The 20125-nt window shown below is 42.5% G+C and overlaps 2 protein-coding genes across 2 annotated transcripts in view; one reads left to right on the forward strand and one right to left on the reverse strand.

Moving 5' to 3' along the window:
• The window catches only part of ATP4A (ATPase H+/K+ transporting subunit alpha), an 83541-nt gene that overhangs the window by 50902 nt on the left and 12514 nt on the right, over positions 1-20125 (reverse strand). The gene's annotated exons all lie outside the window — the stretch shown is intronic.
• PMIS2 (PMIS2 transmembrane protein) lies at positions 21-1374 on the forward strand. Its single transcript, XM_081806149.1, has 2 exons — positions 21-949; positions 1080-1374. Exons 1-2 carry the CDS (start codon positions 621-623, stop codon positions 1237-1239), a joined length of 489 nt encoding a protein of 162 aa, XP_081662275.1. The 5' UTR covers positions 21-620; the 3' UTR covers positions 1240-1374.

Below are 20125 nucleotides of genomic sequence, written 5' to 3' on the forward strand. Positions count from 1 at the left end.
AGGGAAGAGGGTCAGAGGGAGAAGCAGACCCCCCGCCGAGCAGGGAGCCCGATGCAGGACTCGATCCCGGGACTCCAAGATCATGACCTGAGCCGAAGGCAGTCGCTTAACCAACTGAGCCACCCAGGCGCCCCTAAAGAATTCTTTTCTAATTCAATATTTTACAATCTATTATTGACATTATTCCTTTTCCTTCCTTCCTGATTGTAAATCTCCTCGTTTTCTTACTGAGCTTGTCTACTTCCTCTCTCCCACCATTCTCTGAGAGGCGACTCTGGTACAGCCCTCCTGTGAGGCATGCAGATAGGGGTCTGCAGCAAGGAGGAGCCAGGATCAGATCTTACAATGGCTCCCAACCAATCCCTATCAGGGCGGGTGGAGTCAATGTCCTGATAGAGGATGGAACCTGGCTCCAAGCTCAGAGTCCTGGAGAACGAGGGAACCGTGTGACCACGCCCCCTTATGCAGACAGCCAATCAGGACTTGAGGTGCTGGTTTCTCCATTGTGAAGAAGGGCCTTTAACCGTTGGAGTCTTGGGTTAGAACAAGGGGAGGTATAGTGGGTTTGGCTCTCTGTTTTCAAGACACTCGGGATCTGTCTTTGTTTGGGTGGAAAGATCATGCCCCCAAAACCCGCCCCAGCCGATGCAGGCGCCCCACCGGCTGCAGAGGCCCCACCGGCTGCAGGGGACCCACCGGCTGCAGGGGCTCCACCGGCTGCAGGGGCCCCACCGGCTGCAGGGGCCCCACCCGCTGCAGGGGCCCCACCCGCTGCAGGGGCCCCACCCGCTGCAGGGGCCCCTGAGAAGCCGCCAGAGGAAACACAGACACCTGAAGAACTGGCATTTTATGCCCCGAATTACCTATGTTTGACCATCCTGGCTGTAATTCTTTTCCCTCCCCTGGGATTAATAGCTGTATTCTTCAGTTACAAGGTAAAACAATACCTGTGCCATGGCCCATCCTGCCCTCTACCAGCCCCTTGCACCTGCTTCCGTCCTGGGACCCGGGTAGGGGTTTCCCCTCAGTGACCATTGGTCTCCAGCCCTTCCCCAAGGGTGTCACAAGGCTGGACTCAGGAGCCCACATCTAAAGCTCCCGTCCCTACAGACCTCGCAGGCCAACAAGAACAGCCAATGGGAAGAGGCTTACATCAACTCAGGTCGAACTGGTTGGCTGGATGTATTCGCCATACTCATCGGTTTAGGCATCATTTATGTCTATGTCCTATTTATGTGAAGGTCAGGCCAAGTAGTCCATGGGTCCACCCCAAATAGGACCCACCCACCAAGACACTAACCAGCCAAATCAGCCACCATGCAAGAAACCAACAGCTGAGACATCTTCTAGCCAAGAAACCTATCAGCCAAGGAACTCAACATCCAAGCAACCCACTAGCCTAAGGACATCATACTACTTCATCCTCTTGGCCTCCAGAGCCATCTTCATCCACCTTGGGGGTCCTCACTTTCATGCCCTGGATGTGCTTAGCTCCTTGATACTGGGCTGCTCTTTCAGAAAAATATTTATTTAAACCAATAAAAATGAAGGGAATGTTCCGGCTTCTCATGTGTATGCATGTGTGTGTGTGTTTCTGAGCTAGCATCTGTGTTTTGCTGGGGCTGTGTTTCCTATCCCTGCTTTTTCTAGGAAAACAGAAATTTCCAGCTTTTGAGATCCCAAAATCAAACTGTTAGGGGGGAAATGGAAAGACTTCAAGAAATAAACAATAGATTTAGTGGAAGAGCTGATGAAGACCACCTCTCTCCCAGTCAAAGGTAAATGGTCCCTATTCATGGAATAGGGGAAGTGGAGAAAGAGAGATTAGATGCAAGTATATCCCTAAGGAGGTCCCTGAGGCCTGTGTCTCAGGAAGGGGTGAGGTGTCAAAGATCCCAGATACCACTTGCATTACCTCCTCACAAATAAGTCCTACAGAGGCTCCAAGATCACAGAGAAAATATGCTGCATGGTGTGGAGGTCTAGGAAGAAACGGCCTTAGACAGCCGAGTAGGAGAGCCCATATCTCAGCTTGGTGAAAAGGAGGTGGAGGCTACAGGAATGCCAAGTGCCAGGGTGGGAGTGACTATCAGAGGGGAGCCAGGGATAACATGGGAGCCATCGAGAATGAAGGAAAACAGAAATCTAGGCTGACACCATGGACAACAAACACCCAGGGATTCTTACTGGTACCTTAACTTCATGAACAAACCCAAATTAGGACCCAGAAACCCTAGATTTAGCAGAATTAAGTTTCCATAGCCAGGAGAATGGGGATTAAAATAAAAAGAAGTTGAGTAGCTGTGGAAAAGACTGCTAACTCTAACAAAGCTAAATTTTTCTTCCTGGGAGCACTACTCAGCCACATGTCCTAGGTTCCCCTGTGTGGCCATGAGACTGTCTTTGGCTCTATGGAATATGATCAGAAGTGATGTGTGCCACAAACCACCCTGGTCTTTAAATACCCCATGGGCACTCTCTTCCATACTCTTCCTCCCCTAGCTGACTGGCCAAGTGACACACATGGTGATTTGAAGGCCACATGTCATAGAGAGGAAGAACTCCCAACAGCCTTGGTCTCTGAACTACTCTAGGAACAGTCACTCTTTCCCCAACTGCCTCCCGTGGTTGAGCAGAAAATATGTGTTGCGCCATCATGTGTCTGGTCTATCTATTCCATAACTCAAACCACCCTAACCAGTGAAGATGCAGGAAAGCAGAGTTACATTTCTCAGACATCTGGGGTTGTTACTTGAAATTCATGCCCAACAGACAGACCCATCTTGTTGGGCAGTTTATAGGAAATAATGAGTGAAGGAAACAACAAAGAAAGGTCTTAGTCCAGAGTTAACCTTAATCTTAGCTGACATGATGCTGTGTCTCCTCCATGATCCTGGGTATCTATGTGGATTACACGTGCCTATGGGACAATGCTCCATGTTATGAGTGTATCTGGAGAGGGGATTATGCTGGGTTGTCTGTGTGTTAGTGGGTCTAGAGGGTCAGTCAACCCTGTCCCTCCCCAGACCAGCCCAGAAAGCTGGGCCTGTCACATTCAGCTGCAAAGCCATGTGGAGTCAGATGTCAGCATGAACAGCCAGGTCCAAAAAAGTCACATTGTGCTAGGAAACTTTGAAAGCCAGGCAATCTTCTCCATTTTAGCTCTCTGACTCCTCCTAACCTGTATTCCACTCTCAGGCATTCATATGGTTTTTACCACCACGTAAATATAAAACCAAACAAAATTTATAGTCTTGTATCTTGAAACATCATCAGTTGAATTACTATAATGAAACATGCAGATTTAACAATTTTACCCACTCTTCTCTCTCCCCACTACTAAAGATCACAATTTTTAACTCAAATTATAGGCTTTCCATTTCATTATGCCTGTATAAGTCTGCTCCATTATTGGGCCATGATGTTGATTACATACTCTTGCTGGACTAATATTTTAACTCAGCAGCCAAGGAACCCATTTATCTGCAATCCTTCAGATTTTTCTTCCTTTTCTTTTTCCTCTCCCTCTCCTCCATCGCCTTCTCCTCCACAGTCTGCCCCTCCTGTCCCTCGTCCTCCTGCTCATCCTCATCTTCCTCTACTGTTTGTTTTATTTGCTCAGTTATCTTGTGGCTCTTCACTAATTGTTTCCATTTCTCCAGAAGAATTCCCCACGGTCAAGTAGGTAAGGTAACTTTTTTTTTTTTTAAGATTTTATTTATTTATTTGAGAGAGAGAGGTAGTGAGAGAAAGCATGAGCAGGGAGGAGAGAGAGAAGCAGGTTCCCTGCCAGCAGGGAGCCCAACTTGGGGCTCGATCCCAGGACCCTGAGATCATGACCTGAGTCGAAGGCAGACGTTTAACCAACTGACCCACCCAGGCACCCCAGGTCAGGTAACTTTTCAATTCTCTTTTTCCCTTGGGTCTTGAAACCTGTTTATTTCTTTATTTGGGATTTTTAATTTACACAACATTCACATAAATACATCCTCATAAAGAATCAAGTAATACAAAGAGTATGGAGGAGCTCACCTCATGGCTGGTCAAGATATCATTTTCCCCCTCTTGAAGGTATTTGCTGTCAATATTTTGTCGTAACTCTTTCTAGTTACCTTTCTGTGCATTGCATCTACACACATTGACATCACACGGTTTTTCTGCTTACCACTAGGTGGTAAGCACCTAGTGATTATCCTTCCCTGTTAGTACTGAAGATCTTCAACACTGAATGCCCTGTATTCCACTTCTACATAATCTCCCTCTGTCCTCTTCTGGTCCAAAGGGTACATTCCCATGTTCTCAGACCTGCCTTTCCTCCTTCAATGATAGCTCATGGGATTCCAGCCCCTGGAATGAACCTGCAGGCCCTTCTGTGTCCTGTGAGGATAAGGATATCCTGAGCAGGACAAGGAGAGTATCACTAGAATAAGCAGCTGCAGGAGAGCAAATTTTTCTACACCATGAACTAGCTTGGCAAATTTTATTTCTGACCCTTGAAAACTTAACAAACTTTAGGACACTAAGACTGTGACATTATTACCATGTCCTATTATTGTGATTCTTACAGTCTTCAATTCTGATGACTCATTTATTGTATCATCCTTGTGACAATACTTAAACTGATGTCCTTATTTTCTGGAAGAAAGACATACTTTTGAATTTTCTTTGTTAAATCGGAAGGAGATTACTAGCATGAAACCCATGGATGTGTAGATTCAAAAGAGAAAAACAATACTTCCCCACTCAAAAAACACTCTCCAATAACCCATGATAGAACTGGATTTCTTATTTAAATGAAGAGTTTGAGAATCTGAGTCTCATTTAAATCAAGAGTACACTGGGTCTCTAATTTTAAAAATGTTTTTATTGAAGGGCATAAGTGTACAACTCTTATGTGTATACCAATGAACTTCCACAAACTTTCACAAAACACACATCTGTGTAACCTGCTCCTGAAACAAGACACAGACTAGAAGACCTCTGTGCCCTCTTCCGTCACTTACCCACAAAAGATAACCCCTACCCTAACCTTCTCTCCTTTTTTTTTTTTTAAGATTCTATTTATTTATTTGTGTGAGAGAGAGCATGAGCAGAGACAGAGGGAGAAACAGGCTCCCCGCTGAGCAAGGAGCCTGATGCAGGGCTTGATCCCAGGACCCTGGAATCATGACCTGAGCCAAAGGCAGACACTTAACCAACTGAGCCACCCAGGCATCCACTTCTCTCCCTTTTTAAAATAACTGCCTGGTGGGCTACATCAGGGATTGCCAATTTTACTATCAGGACCTTCCTGTTGATCTAAAGATTATTCCTATCTTTTGGCTGCCACAAACAATTCTGCAAAGAAATCCATGAGCTTGCTTCTCTGTTCACATGAGCAAGTACTTCTCTAGGATAGAGTACAAGAAGTGGGATTGCAGGGTTGAAGCATAAAGGGCTTTGGACGCTTCAATGGCTAACACCACGATGACTTTTGCAAAGGCTTCATCAAATCACACTCCCAGCCCCAGTGTATGAAAGAATCACTCTTTGCCTTCTTGGCAGCACACAATATCATCAATCCTATGAATTCTTGTCAATCTGATGAGTGGGAAGTGATAGCTCCTTATTGCTTTAATTTGTGTTTCTCTGATGAGTAGTGAACTTGAGCATTGCTATGGACTGAATTGTGTCCCTCCAAAACTGATACCTTTCTTTATTAATTTTTTTTAATTGCAGCATAGTTAACATACAGTGTTATATTAGTTACAGGTGTACAATACAGTGATTCAACAATTCTATACATGACTCAGTGATCATCATGGTAAGGGTACTCTTAATCCCCATCACCTATTTCACTCATCCCCCCATCCACCTCCCCTCTGCTAACCACCAGTTTGTTCTCTATAGTTCAGAATCTGTTTCTTGGTTTGTCTCTCTCTCTCTTTCTTTTTTCTTTGCTCATTTGTTTTGTTTCTTAAATTCCACATATGAGTGAAATCATATGGTATTTGTCTTTCTCTGACTTATTTCACTTAGCACAATACTCTCTAGCTCCATCCACGTTGTTGCAAATGGCAAGATTTCATTTTTTTATGGCTGAATAATATTCCAGTATATGTGTGTGTGCTATATATATACCACATCTTCTTTATTTCTTTATCCATTCATCTATCAATAAGCACTTGGGTTGCTTCCATAATTTGGTTATTGTAAATAATGCTGCAAAAAACACAGATGTGCATGGAGCCCTTTAAATTAGAGTTTTTGTCTTTGGGGGTAAATACCCAGTGGTGTGAGTCCTGGATCGTAAGGTAGTTCTACAAAATTGATATATTGAAACCCTAACACCCAATATAACTATGTTTGGAGATATCTGACAATATTGTATTAAAAATATAAAAAGTGCACCAAAACCAAATATTTTATTTTTTTTTAAGATTTTATTTATTTATTTGAGAGCGAGAGAGTGAGAGAGAGCATGAAAGGGGAGAGGGTCAGAGGGAGAAGCAGACTCCCCACTGAGTGGGGAGCCCTATGTGGGACTGGGTCCAGGGACTCCAGGATCATGACCTGAGCTGCAGGCAGTCACTTAACCAACTGAGCCACCCAGGTACCCCAAACCAAATATTTTTAAAATCCAATTAGAAAATGGACAAAAACATGCCCATCCTTCTACCAAAGAAGATATACAGATGGCAAGTAAACACATAAAAAGATGTTAAGCATCATTAGCCATCAAGGTAAAGCAAATTAAAACCACAATGTGATATCACTACAAATCTGCCAGAGTAGCTCAGATTTACAAAAAGTAGTGGTAACATCACATACCAGCAAGGGTACAGAGAAACCTGATCCCTCATACATTGCTGGTGGCAGTGTAAGATGGCACGTCTAGTCTGGAAAAAAAATTTAGCAGTTACTTATAAAACTAAATATGCAGGGTGCCTGGGTGGTGCAGTCAGTTAGGTGTCCAACTCTTGGTTTTGGCTCAGGTCGTGATCTCAGGGTCATGAGATCGAGCCCTGTGACTGGCTCTGCACTCAGCACGGAGTCTGTTTGGGACTCTCTCTGCGCCCCCCCAAATAAAGAATCTTAAAAAAAAAAAACTAAATATGCAACCCAACAAGTGGTCTGTTGGATATTTCTATCTGAGAAATGAAACTTACATTCACACAAAAACTTGTACGTGAATGTTTATAGAAGGTTTCTTTGTAGCACGCAAAAACTAGAAATAATCCAATGTTCATCAATAGGTGAATTTATAAACAAATTGGTATTTTCATACAAATAAACATTAAGCAGCAATAAACAGGAATGAATTACTGATACACACAACAACATGGATGAATCTCACAGTAATTGTTGAGTGAAAAAAAACAAAAGAGAGTATATGATTCCATTTATGTAAAATTCTAGAAAATGTAAACTAATCTATAATTACAGAAAGCAGATCAGTGGTTTCCTAGCGATGGTAGGGGTTAGGGGGACAGGGAGTGTTGGGGACAGGGAAAAGGGGATTTCTTTTTTTTTCTTTTTATTAACATATAATGTATTATTTGTTTCAGGGGTACAGGTCTGTGATTCATCAGTCTTACACAATTCACAGCACTCACCATAGCACATACCCTCCCCAATGTCCATCATCCAGCCACCCCATCCCTCCCACCTCCCACCACTCCAGCAACCCTCTGTTTGTTCCCTGAGATTAAGAGTCTCTTATGGTTTGTCTCCCTCTCCGGTTTCATCTTGTTTCATTTTTCCCTCCTTTCCCCTATGATCATCTGCCTTATTTCTCAAATTCCACATATCAGTACGATCATATGATAATTGTCTTTCTCTGATTGACTTATTTCGCTTAACATAATACCCTCTAGTTCCATCCACATCGTTGTAAATGGCAAATTTTCATTTTTTAAAGGCTGCATAATATTCCATTGTATATATACACCACATCTTCTTTATCCATTCATCTGTTGATGGACATCTAGATTCTTTCCATAGTTTCGCTATTGTGGACATTGCTGCTAAAAACACTGGGGTGCACATGTCCCTTTGGATCACTTCATTTGTATCTTTGGGGTAAATACCCAGTAGTGCAATTGCTGGATCGTATGGTAGCTCTATTTTCAACTTTTTGAGGAACCTCCATACTGTTTTCCAGAGTGGCTGCACCAGCTTGCATTCCTACCAACAGTGTAGGAGGGTTCCCCAGGAAAAGGGGATTTCAAAGAGGCTTGAGGAAACTTTTTGGGGTTATGGATGTGTTCATTATCTGGACTGTGGTCATGGTTTCACAAGTGTCTACATAGGTCAAAACTCATCAAATTGTACACTCAAATATGTGCAGTCTGACTGGAACACAGCCACATTCATTCATTTATGTACTGACTTATTATCTATGGCTGTTTTCATGCTACAACAGCAGAGCTGAGTAGTTGCGACAGGGGTAATACATGGTGCTCTCTTCACTCTGCACTGGTGTTGGCACAGTACAAACTATCATGTTTAAAATTAAACATAAACTTTTAAAAGTTAAAATTCAACAGTGTTTCAAGTGCCATACGTATCAACATACCATGACTTGTTTTTCTTTTTTTTTTTTTTTAAAGATTTATTTATTTATTTATTTGACAGAGAGAGAGAGAGAGCACAAGCAGGGAGAGCGGGAGAGAGAGAAGCAGGCTTCCCCCGGAGCAGGGAGCCCGATGCGGGGCTCGATCCCAGGATCCCGGGATCATGACCCGAGCCGAAGGCAGACGCTTAAGCAACTGAACCACCCGGGCGCCCCTGTTTTTCTTTTTCTTAACAGTACATACCTATCAGGCACCTGGGTGGCTCAGTCAGTTAAGCACCTGCCTTCGGCTCAGGTCATGTTCCCAGGGTCCTGAGATCCAGACCTGCATCTGGCTCCCTGCTCCAGGGGGGAGTCTGTTTCTCCCTCTCCTTCTGCCCCTCCCCCCACTTGTGCGCTCTCTTTCTTTCTCTCCCTCAAATACATAAATAAAATCTTTTAAATAAAAAGAATGTGGAAAAAAGACATGTAAACACTACCAAATAAAAACATCACCAAAACAAAGATGAGTGGTTATATTACTATCAGACAAAGTAGACGTCAGGGCAAGGATAATTAACAAGGACAAAGAAAGACATTAAATAATGATTAAAAAAGACAATTTTAGGAAGATATAAGAATCCTAAAAGTATGAGCACTGACAACAGAATGCCAAAATACATTCTAAACATGATAAGACAAAAGGAGAAATAGACAAAGTCAAATTATAGTTGAAGACTTTGCATTCCTCTCTCAATAACTAATAGGACAAATAAACAGAAAATTAGTGAGGATATAGAAAATCTGAACACCATCAACCAACTATATCTAACTGTTATTTATAGAATACTCTAACTAAAGAAGGCAGATACATACTTTTTTTTTTTTTTTTAATAGAGAGAGAGAGCGCCCACGCATGCAAGTAGGGATGGGGAGGGGCAGAGGAAGAGAGAGAATCTTAAGTAGGCTCCACGCCCAGTGTGGGGCCCAATGCAGTGCTGATCTCACAACCCTGAGATCATGAACTGAGCTGAAATCAAGAGTAGGACGCTTAACCGACTGAGCCACCAGGCGCCCCAGCAGATACATATTCTTTTCAAGTGCACATGGAACTTCATCAAGATAGAACATATCCTTGCTCATTAAAAAACTTTAACAAATTTCCAAGAATTAAAATTATAAAAAGCATATGAAATCACACAAAGCAAACCATACAAAGTTATATTATCTGACTGTGGTATGAGATTTCTAATACGCCCCCCACCAATATTCCTGCTCCTGGGGTATAATCCTATATAATCCCTGACTGTCAATATGATGATATATCTCTCCTGTGATGAAGTTAGATTATATGGCACAGCTGACTCTAAGAGACATTATCTGAGTGGACCTAACCGAAACACATAAGGCCTTTATCTGGGTCTAGAGGTCAGAGACAGAGGAAGTCAGAGACTCAAAGTGTGAGAGAGACTTTGATGGAGGGAGATTCTCCCTTGATAGCTTTGAGATGAACAGGACCACACAGCAAGGTATGCATGTGACTTTAGGAACTGAGAATAGACCTTAGCTGATAGCCAACAAGGAAAAGACAATGGCCTCAGTCCCAAAACCGCAAAGAACTGATTTCTGCCACAACCACATGAGCTTGGAAGAGCATCCAGAGCTCCACATGAGAACACATTTCAGCAGACACATTCATTTCAGTCTTGTGAAAACCTGAGCAGAGAACTCGGCCATACAGTTTCTGGATTTCTCACCTATAGAAGAGTGTGATAATGAATGGCTATTTTTAAAGTCACTGAGTGTATGGTGATTTGTTACACAGAAATAGAAAACTAACATGTTGACCATAATAAAAGTAAAGTAGGGACCAACAGCAGAAAGATAATAGGAAAACTTCCCAACACCTGGGGGAAAAACATGCAAGCAAGTAATTCATCCGTCAAGGGCAATTAGAAAATGCTTTTAACTGATCAAAATTGAAGCATATAACATATCAAAATATGTGGGGTGCAGCTAAAGCAGTGCTTAAAAGGAAATGTACAACCTCAAATGCTCATATTAGAAAATAAGAAATGTCTCAAATTAACGATCTCACCTTCCAACTTAAGACACTAGAAAAATAAGAGCAAAATAATGCCCTCCCCACGAAAACAAACTGAAGAAAGAAGAGAGAAAAGTGAAAAAAAAAAAATCAATGAAATTGACAAGGGAAAAACAATGAAACCATGGAGAAAATCAATGAAACCAAAAGCTGGTTCTTGAAAATGACAGATAAAATTGATAAACCTCTCGTAAGACTGACAAAATAAGAGAAGACACGATGACCAATATCAGAAAAGAAGGAGAGACTACCTCTACAGGCCCCTGAGACACTAAAGGGAAAATAAGGGACTATTACAAAGTATATAAATAGAATATACACCATCACCAACTGGGGTTTCTTCCAGGAATGCAAAGCTGGCTCAATATTAGAAAATCTATCAATACAGGGCGCCTGGGTGGCTCAGTTGGTTAAGCAACTGCCTTCGGCTCAGGTCATGATCCTGGAGTCCCGGGATCGAGTCCCGCATCGGGCTCCCTGCTCAGCAGGGAGTCTGCTTCTCCCTCTGACCCTCCCCCCTCTCATGTGCTCTCTCTCTCAAATAAATAAATAAAATCTTAAAAAAAAAAGAAAATCTATCAATACAATCCACTATATTAACCATCTCAAGAAGGAAAACCACATCATCAACTGATGCAGAAAAGGCACTTGGGAGTATTCAATATCTATTCACAATAAAAATTCAACACACCAGGACTAATAGGGAACATCTTCATCCTGATAAAGGACATCTACAGAAAACCTATAGCTAACATCATATGTAATTGTGAAGGGGAAGGCTTTCTCTCTAAAATTAGCAACAAGGCAAGCATGTCCTATTCCACATCACTCCTATTCCAGAAAGGTCATAGGGATTTGAAGGAAGAAATAAAACTACCCTTATTTGTAGATGACATGATTGTCTTTGTAGAAAATCCCAAGGAATCTATTAAAAAAAAACCAGAAAACAAAAACAAAAACAAAACCCCTCCTAGGATTGATAAAATGAGCTTAGGAAGATCACAGGTTGCAATATCAGCACATAAAAATCCAATGTGTTTTCTTATGCTAGCAATGAACAATCAGAAATCAAATTCATTTAAATAAATAAAGGGGATTAAGAGTACACTGATCTTGATGAGAACTGAGTAATATATAGAATTGCTGAATCATTACATTGTGCACCTGAAACTAATATAACACTGTATGTTAATTATACTTCTATACAAAATAATAAATAAAAATAAATAAAATAACAGCTATGAAAAAATGATAATCATAATGCCATTTGCAATAGCTCTCACAAAGCAAGTAATTGGGTGTAAATCTAAATAATTATGTGTATCAGCTGTGTGTTTAAACTACAGCTGCTGATGAAGGAAGTAAAAGGCCTAAATAAATGGGGAGGCTTTCCATGCTGGTGAAAAGGAGGTTCCACGTCTCTCCCGAATTGATCTGAAACACTAATGCAATTTGTATTAAAAGACCAACAAGATTTTTAGATCTACACAAATATAGTCAAACAATTCCGAAAAAGACTAACAAAGTTGGAGTATTCATGTTACCCGATTTTCAGAATCACTGTAAAGCTACATTAATAAAACAGTGTGGTATTTGCAAATGGATAGACACTAGATCAACAAAACAGAATAAGGAGTGTAGAAAGAGATCCACATGAATATGGTCAATTTATTATAAAAAGAAATCCAAATGCAGTTTATAGAAGAAAGAATAGGGTTTTTTTCCAATGGTGTTAGATTAATGAGACCACCATATGCAAAACATAATCTCTGCTAAAACCTCTCATATTATATAAATATTAACTCAATATGGATCATAGATCTAAATGTAAAATGTAAATCTATCAAACATTAAGAGAATATCTTCCTGACCCTGGATTAAGCAGACTTCTTAGACATGACACCAAAAGTACATTCATAAAAGTAAAAAAATACTCAATTCAAATTAAAAACCTTTGCTCTCCAAATGACACTGTTCAAAAATGAAAAGATAAGCTACAGAGCCAGAGAAAATATTTGTATATCACACATCTGACTAAGACTTGTATCCAAAATATGTAAGTGACCCCCTATTTTACTGTAATGACAACAAACCAATTTTTTTAAATGAAAAGATAGATTTGAACTGACACTTCACCAAAGAGGATATACCAGTTGCAAATATGCACATGAAAAGATGTTAATTCTCGCAATTTCCCCCTATGGCTAAAGAACCTGACTCCAAGCTGTTAAATGACCACTCTCAAGGTGCTAGAAGCAACCCAAGACTCCTAAGCCTACATTATTCTTGCTCCAAGTGGTGCTTCCCCCGAGCCCCACAAGGCATGCCCCGGTTTGACTTGACCAATCACCTGAGAGAGTAGGAAGAGCTTGAACTCCTTCAGACCAATCAGCAGCCATGTCAGTATTGGATTCCCCACCCTATTACATGCAACCTCAATCAGCCAATAGTAATAGATAGAATAGGAGGCGGAACCCGCGTGGTCTCTATGGTAATTCCTGCCTGTTGGAGTGAAGCAGAGGCTCCAGGTAGCCTTGGTAGTGACTGATCCAGATGCCCTAATGAGATGTCTGAAGGGGCAGGGAAGGAATTTATGGGGGGATAGGGTGGGCGGAAGAGAGCGTGAGTAGCGGCAGAATGAGGGGGCAAGAAGGGTCTGAGGCGGAGGCAGAGAAGTGTTACAAGAACTATTTAGAGGGAACACAGGTTTAGGAGAATAGGGAGGCTGCTGTGAGTAGAAGAAAGAGGGGTTCAGAGGGTCAGGACGCTGGTTTCAGAGGTAGGGAGAAGGTGGTAGAGGGCGAAAGAGCAGGCCTTTATAAGGGGACAAAGAAGAGGCTACAAGGGGACATGGAGAGGACTTAGAATTTAGAGTTGGTCAAAGAAGGTTTTAGAGGAGCCATGGGTTGGGGGAAGGGGAAAGGAGTTTATGGGTGAACAGTAAGGCTCATAACAGACCATGACAGGTTCATGGGGAGAAAGTGAGGGATATTACAAATGAGATCAGGAGAGAGGTATTGTAGACATGCATAGTTTCACAAGGTGAGAGCTTTATGAGGGAACAAGGTTTTATAGATGGAAAGCAAGAGTGTTCAAGTGTTGAGTAGGGTCTTCTTAGTAGGTGTTTTATAGGGGCAAAAAGGCTGCTTTCGGGGACCATGAGGGTGTTATAGGAACAAAGTGTGATAGTGGCTCAGTTGCGGTTCCAGGGAGGCCAGTGAGAGTCATCGGAGTCAGCAAGGGCTTTTGTAGGGGCAGTGTTAGGGGCCAAGTGAGACATGCTGTAGGGACCTGCAAGGCAGTTCTAGAAGACGAGGAGGAGGTTATAGGAGACAGGGAAAGGGTTACTAGGAACAGGCAGGGATTATAGAGCATAGGGGTGAAGGGGGCTGGGAGATCCAGGGTAGAAGCAGGTATTAAAGGGAATAATGAGAGGTTAGAGGGGACATGGTAGGAATTAGAGGGAGTCAGTATGAGTTTTAAAGGGGGTCAATGAAGAGTTATAAAAGCCAAGGAGAGATGTGTTAGCATGAAACGGGAGGTGGTCAGAGAGGATAGTAGAGTCCAGAAGTCATTCTGAGTCATAACCTATCCCCTGCCCCCAGGCATTTGAAATTATGTCTGATGAGCCCCCGAATGACTACCTTGTGCTGTCGATCCTGGCCTACTTGCTGTGTTGTCCCTTAGGCAGTGCAGCCATGTACTACTCTTCCCAGGTGGGAATCTGTGTCAAATCAATCCTGCCCTCTCCTCCCTCTCCACCCTGGTCCTGAACCTGAACCAATTACATCCATGATATAACCTCCTGTTTGTTCAGGCTCCCACCCTGGTTCCTTACAGTCCCGTCTCCCATTCAATAACCCTTTAAGCCCATCTATTCCCATTTCCCTTCTCCCCTCAAACCCAGACAAGGCGCCACAACTATAGGAATGAACCAGACTTGGCAGCTGAGACCTCCGAGACAACCTTCGTACTCTCAATCATAGCAATTTCTTTGGGATGCCTCGGTATACTCAACACCTGGATTGTGATCATAATGACCATATTTGCTCGGTAACCTCCTCTTCAGCTCATGAACAAACCACCAAATATATACAATAGTGTCAGTCACCTTGGCTCTAAGTATCCATTTGGGCCAAACCCAGGACAACTGCTCCTCAATGTCTGGACTGCCAAGTAGTGACAGCCTGAGCCAGCAACTTGAGGTTGTTGATGGGGGAAGGAAGTGGTCGCTCAAGAGAACCTATTGGACCCGAGCCCAAGACCAACACTGGGATCCTGCCAAGGCATGTGGGCCATGGGATACAGGATAGGGCACTGGTTCCCCAGGGTAGCCTCCCTCTGCCCACATTCATGCATTCATGCCCTAAATCTATGCTGTCAAAGGCCTTGGCTGTGCTGCCTCATTCTGGGGACCTAACAGTGACAACTTCAGGTCCTTCCACACCCTCTCAGAATTTATAAACCAGGGTGGAAGACACACATATCACTAGACAGTGACAGTCCAGAGTAGTCCAATCTCTAATAGGGGAAAACAAAGTAGTGGAAATTTAAGAGGGCAGAACTGCCCTGGAGTACTTGTGGTCTACCAGAAAACCAGGGAGTTGAGCCACTGTTGGTGAACAGGTTAGAACTCAGGTCAGGTTATGAGTGTACACAGTTTTTATACCAGGTATGGTGCCTCCTCCCCACCTCAAACCACCACCTGTAATGCTTGTGATTTATTCATAAGTCAACAAATACACTCTGATCACCTAAGATGTAACAGGCACTGTATTAGGAGCCAGGAACTAGGATCTCAACACAGCAAGATAAGACCCCTTTCTGATTGACCTTACTATTATAACCAACTCTTAATGATCTGCAAAATTAGTGTAGAGATTGCTAGTAGGTACTGTGAAACTTACAGCAATTTGGCATTGCCAAGACATCCAAGTATATGATCAATAAACTTGTCTTGTTCAACAGGGTATGGACCAAAAATCTATCCATGACAGATTGGAGATATCAAAAAATAGGCACTCCTATTCCACAACCACAAATAGTTTGAGATGCACTAGGCTAGTGGACAGTGAATTCTAGAAGGTATATTGTTGAGGGTCATGCTAGCAGCTATAACAAACCCCACCAATTCCATAGCTCACACAACAGAACTCTATTTCATGCTCACAGATCCTCCCAATGTGGGCATCTCCGGTGGCCCACATACTAAGTCAAGGATCCAGGCTCCTCCCACTTGGTGATTCCACCATCTTCTAAGGACTCAGAGTATTTTGAATTGAGGCAGAACCTCCACTACCTTCTTAAAATTCTCTACCCAAAAGTGAACCCTTTGCACTCCTGGTGGGAATGTAAATTTTGACAGCCACTATAGAAAACAGTATGAAGATTCCTCAAAAAATTAAAACTAGAACTACCATATGATCCAGCAATCCCATTTCTGGGTACATATCCAAAGGAAATAAAATCAATGAGATATCTGCAACCTGTGATCACTGCAGCATTATTCACAATAGCCAAGATTGGAAACAACCCAAGTGTCCAACAATAGATGAATGAATAAAGAAGATATGAAGACAGTCTGGGAAAAGAGTACAAGCTTTCAGTTATAAGATGAATAATATCTGAGGGTCTAATATATAACATGGTGACTATAGTTAACAATACTGTGTTGTAGTAAGTGCCTGTCCTTAAAACGCAATTGACGCAACTGACGTGACAGACACAGCTGCCCCCTCCAGGGCAAAGGTGGTAAAGCCTCTGGCTTCCATTTCTTCCCTCTCCATTACAAAGGCCGAAACCTCCTCGGCACAGCCAGCTTTGCCCCTGCCCAAATATGCCTGGGCTGGACATGGAGCGCCTCTCAGGGCAGCAAGGGAAGGGGGTGCGGCGCTTTCCCTACAAGTCAGAGCAAATACCCGAGACTTCAGAGCTGCAAGGGCTTTTGGCTGGTTTTGACTGTTAACCCTACACTTTGTGAGGCTGATGTGAATGGACGCTGCGTGGCTCGGTTGGTTAAGCGTCTGCCTTTGGCTCAGGTCAGGATCCCAGGGTCCTGCTATCCATCCAGGCCTGTATCAGCCTCCTTGCTCAGCGGGAGCCTGCTTCTCCCTCTGCCTGCCGCTCCCCTGCTGTGCTCTCTCGCTCTCTCTGACAAATAAATGTTAAAAAAAAAAAAAAGATGCTGATGTGAAAATAAATAAAAGAAACCTTATTTTAAATGGAGTCAGGAAGCCCTAAAGAGAAGGCTGTCACCCACTACCACTTGCCATAAGAAGCAAATATTCATTCCCCAACAGGAAGAAGCTTGCTTTACATATCCCAGCGGGAGGGAGACTCGCTCCTAGCACCCCCAGCAGCCCAGCCAATGAGAACTCAGGGAAACAGCCCTTCCCAGCTTCCCCCTTTCTCTTATAAAAGTAAGCCCTTGTCCCCTGTTCTCAGGACTGGCCTAAGATTCGTCACAGTTTGCTTGTCCGGAATTACAATTCCCCTGCTATTCCTGAATAAACTCATTTTCTGGTAAAATAGGTGGCTTTTTTCTTTTAAGGTCAACACTGATGACCCAGACTCATGCACCAGAAGAACAGTGAGGTGAACTATTAATTAGGTTGAGGTTCAGCAGCAAGTAATAGAGCAGGGGCAATGTGGGAAACCACATATACACTTTCAACAAGGTAGAGGGCATTTCCCTCTCACACAGAAGTGTGGAGTTTGGTGATTAGGACTGGCCTGAAGGCCTCTCAAAATGTCAAGGTAGGGCTCCTTCTATCCATCTGTTCCTGTTCCCTAATCTGGGACACTCATCCACAAAGCCCAAAATGGCTGCTAAAGCCATCACATGTGCATCCAAGGCAGTGAGATAGAGGAAGGGAAAGTGGACCTGTCTTTTAGGACACTTCCAGGAAGTTACACACACACACACACACACACACAAGGCTGCTGGTGAACATTCATATACAAGTTTTTGTATGGATATATATGCTTTCATTCCTTTTAGATAAATACCTAGGAGTGGGATGGCTGAATCATATGGTAGATGTATGTTTAACTTTTATGAAACTGCCAAAGTGTTTTTCCAAAGTGGTTGTACCATTTTACATTCCTATCAGCCAAGTATGAGAGTTCCAAATCTTTGCCAACACTTGGTATGATTACTCTTTTTAATTTTAGCCATAATTAGAATGTAGGTATGTAGTGGTGTCTCATTGTGATTTTAATATGCATTTCCCTAATGGCTAATGATAGTGAGCACCTTTACCTATTTGATAAAGTTTTTGTTCAAATCTTTTGCCCATTTCTATTGGTTTGTTTTATTATTGAGTTTTGAGAGTTTGTGATCTATTTTGGAATCAAGTCCTTTACCATATTTTCTTTTAATTCTCTTAGCAGTGTCTTTTTAAAAATATTCATTTATTTGCTTATTTGAGAGAGAGGGCACAAATGGGAGGGGCAAAAGGAGAGAGATAGAGAATCTCAAGCAGACTCCGTGCTGAGTGCGGAGCCCAACACGGGGCTCAATCTCATGACTCTGAGATCACAACCTGAGCCAAAAACCAAGAGTTGGACGCTTAATGACTGCACCACCCAGACGCCCCTTAACAATGTCTCTTGAAGAGCAGTTTTAACTTTATGAGGCCAATTTTGCCTTTTTTTTTTTTTAACACATCATACTTTTGTTGTTGAATCTCAGAAATCTTTGCTTAACTCGTTTTCTCTTATGTTCTCTTCTAGAAGTTTTATGGTTGTGGTTTTATATTTAATCTAGGATCCATGTTGAGGTCGTTTTTAGTTGGCACAACGTATGCATCTAAGTGTATTCTTCTGTATATGGATACCCAACTATTCCCAGGACATTTGTTGAAAACACTGGCCTTCTCCACTCTATTGCTTTTGTGCATTTTAAAAACCCCAAATGCCAACATATGTTAAGATCTATCTCTGAACTTCGTTAAGCGTCTGCCTTCGGCTCAGGTCATGATCACAGGGTCCTGGGATCGAGCCCCGCATCGGGTTCTCTGCTCTGCGGGAAGCCTGCTTCTCCCTCTTCCACTCCCCCTGCTTGTGTTCCCTCTCTCGCTGTGTCTCTCTCTGTCAAATAAATAAAATCTTTAAAAAAAAAAAAAGATCTATCTCTGAACTAAGAATAGGCTGCCCTTTTCCATTGATCTATTTGTCTTTCTTGAAGCTAATCCCACACTGTCTTAATTTCTGCCTTATAACAGGCCTTGAAGTGAAAGGGTATGAGTTCTCCCATCTCTTCCTTTTCAAAGTTGTTTTGACTGTTCCAGTTCTTTTTTATTTCCATCTGAATTTATGGATAAGCCTGGAAATTTCTTTTACAAGAAAAAGCCTGCATTGGGACTGCATGGACTCTATAAGTCAATTCAAGGATTGACATCTTAACAATATTTTGTGTCTTCCAATCTGTGAATGTGGTACCTCTCCCCATTTACTCAAGTCTTCTTTAAAATCTCTTTGCATTTAAAAAAAAAAGGGGGGGGGCACCTGGGTGGCTCAGATGGTTAAGCGTCGGCCTTCAGCTCAGGTCATGATCCCAGGGTCCTGGGATCGAGCCCCACATCAGGCTCCTTGCTCAGCTGAGAGCCTGCTTCTCCCTCTCCCTGCTTCTCTGCCTACTTGTGCTCTTTCTCTATCTCTCTGTCAAATAAATAAATAAAATCTTTAAAAAAAATAAAAATAAAAATAAAATCTCTTTGCAATGTTTTGTAGTTTCCAATGTACAAATCTTGCATGCCTTTGGTCAGATTTATCCTAAAGTATTTAATATTTTTGACACTATTGTAAATGGCATTTTAAAAACTGTAGTGAAATACACATAATACAAAATTTACCATTCTAAAATCTTTAAAGTTCAGTATTGTAAAGTACATTTCATATTTCAACCAATCTCCAGAAGTCTTTTCATCTTGTAAAACTAAAACTCTATACCCATTAAACATAACTTTCAAGGTACCTGGGTGGCTCAGTCAGTTAAGCGTCTGCCTTTGGTCAGGTCCTGATCCCAGGGTCCTGGGATCGAGCCCCGCATTGGGCTCCCTGCTCAGCGGAGAGCCTACTTCTCCCTCTCTCACTCCCCCTGTTTGTGTTCCCTCTCTTGCTGTGTCTCTCTCTGTCAAATAAATAAATCTTTAAAAAAAAATAAAATGAAATAAACACAACTCCCCATCCCCTTCCTCCTCCCAGCCCTTGACAACCACCATTCTACTTTCTGTCTCTATGAATTTGACTACTCTAGGATTCCTTATATAAGTGGGATCATATAGTGTCTGTCTTTTTGTGACACTTATTTTTCTTTTTTTAAAGATTTTATTTATGGGCGCCTGGGTGGCTCAGTTGGTTGAGCGACTGCCTTCGGCTCAGGTCATGATCCTGGAGTCCCGGGATCGAGTCCCGCATCGGGCTCCCTGCTCAGCGAGGAGCCTGCTTCTCCCTCTGACCCTCCCCCCTCTCATGTACTCTCTCTC

This window comes from Leptonychotes weddellii, chromosome 16, assembly GCF_054177405.1.
Source record: "Leptonychotes weddellii isolate Sample4059 chromosome 16, ASM5417740v2, whole genome shotgun sequence".
In the NCBI taxonomy this organism is placed as follows: domain Eukaryota; kingdom Metazoa; phylum Chordata; class Mammalia; order Carnivora; family Phocidae; genus Leptonychotes; species Leptonychotes weddellii.

What these genes read in the sequence shown, in the direction of transcription:
- PMIS2 (XM_081806149.1), top strand. Translation starts at nt 621, where the DNA reads ATGCCCCCAAAACCCGCCCCAGCCGATGCAGGCGCCCCACCGGCTGCA. An exon ending in TACAAGGTAAAACAATACCT is followed by an intron (nt 950 to 1,079) that starts GTGCCATGGCCC and finishes GGCTGGACTCAG; the next exon opens with GAGCCCACATCTAAAGCTCC.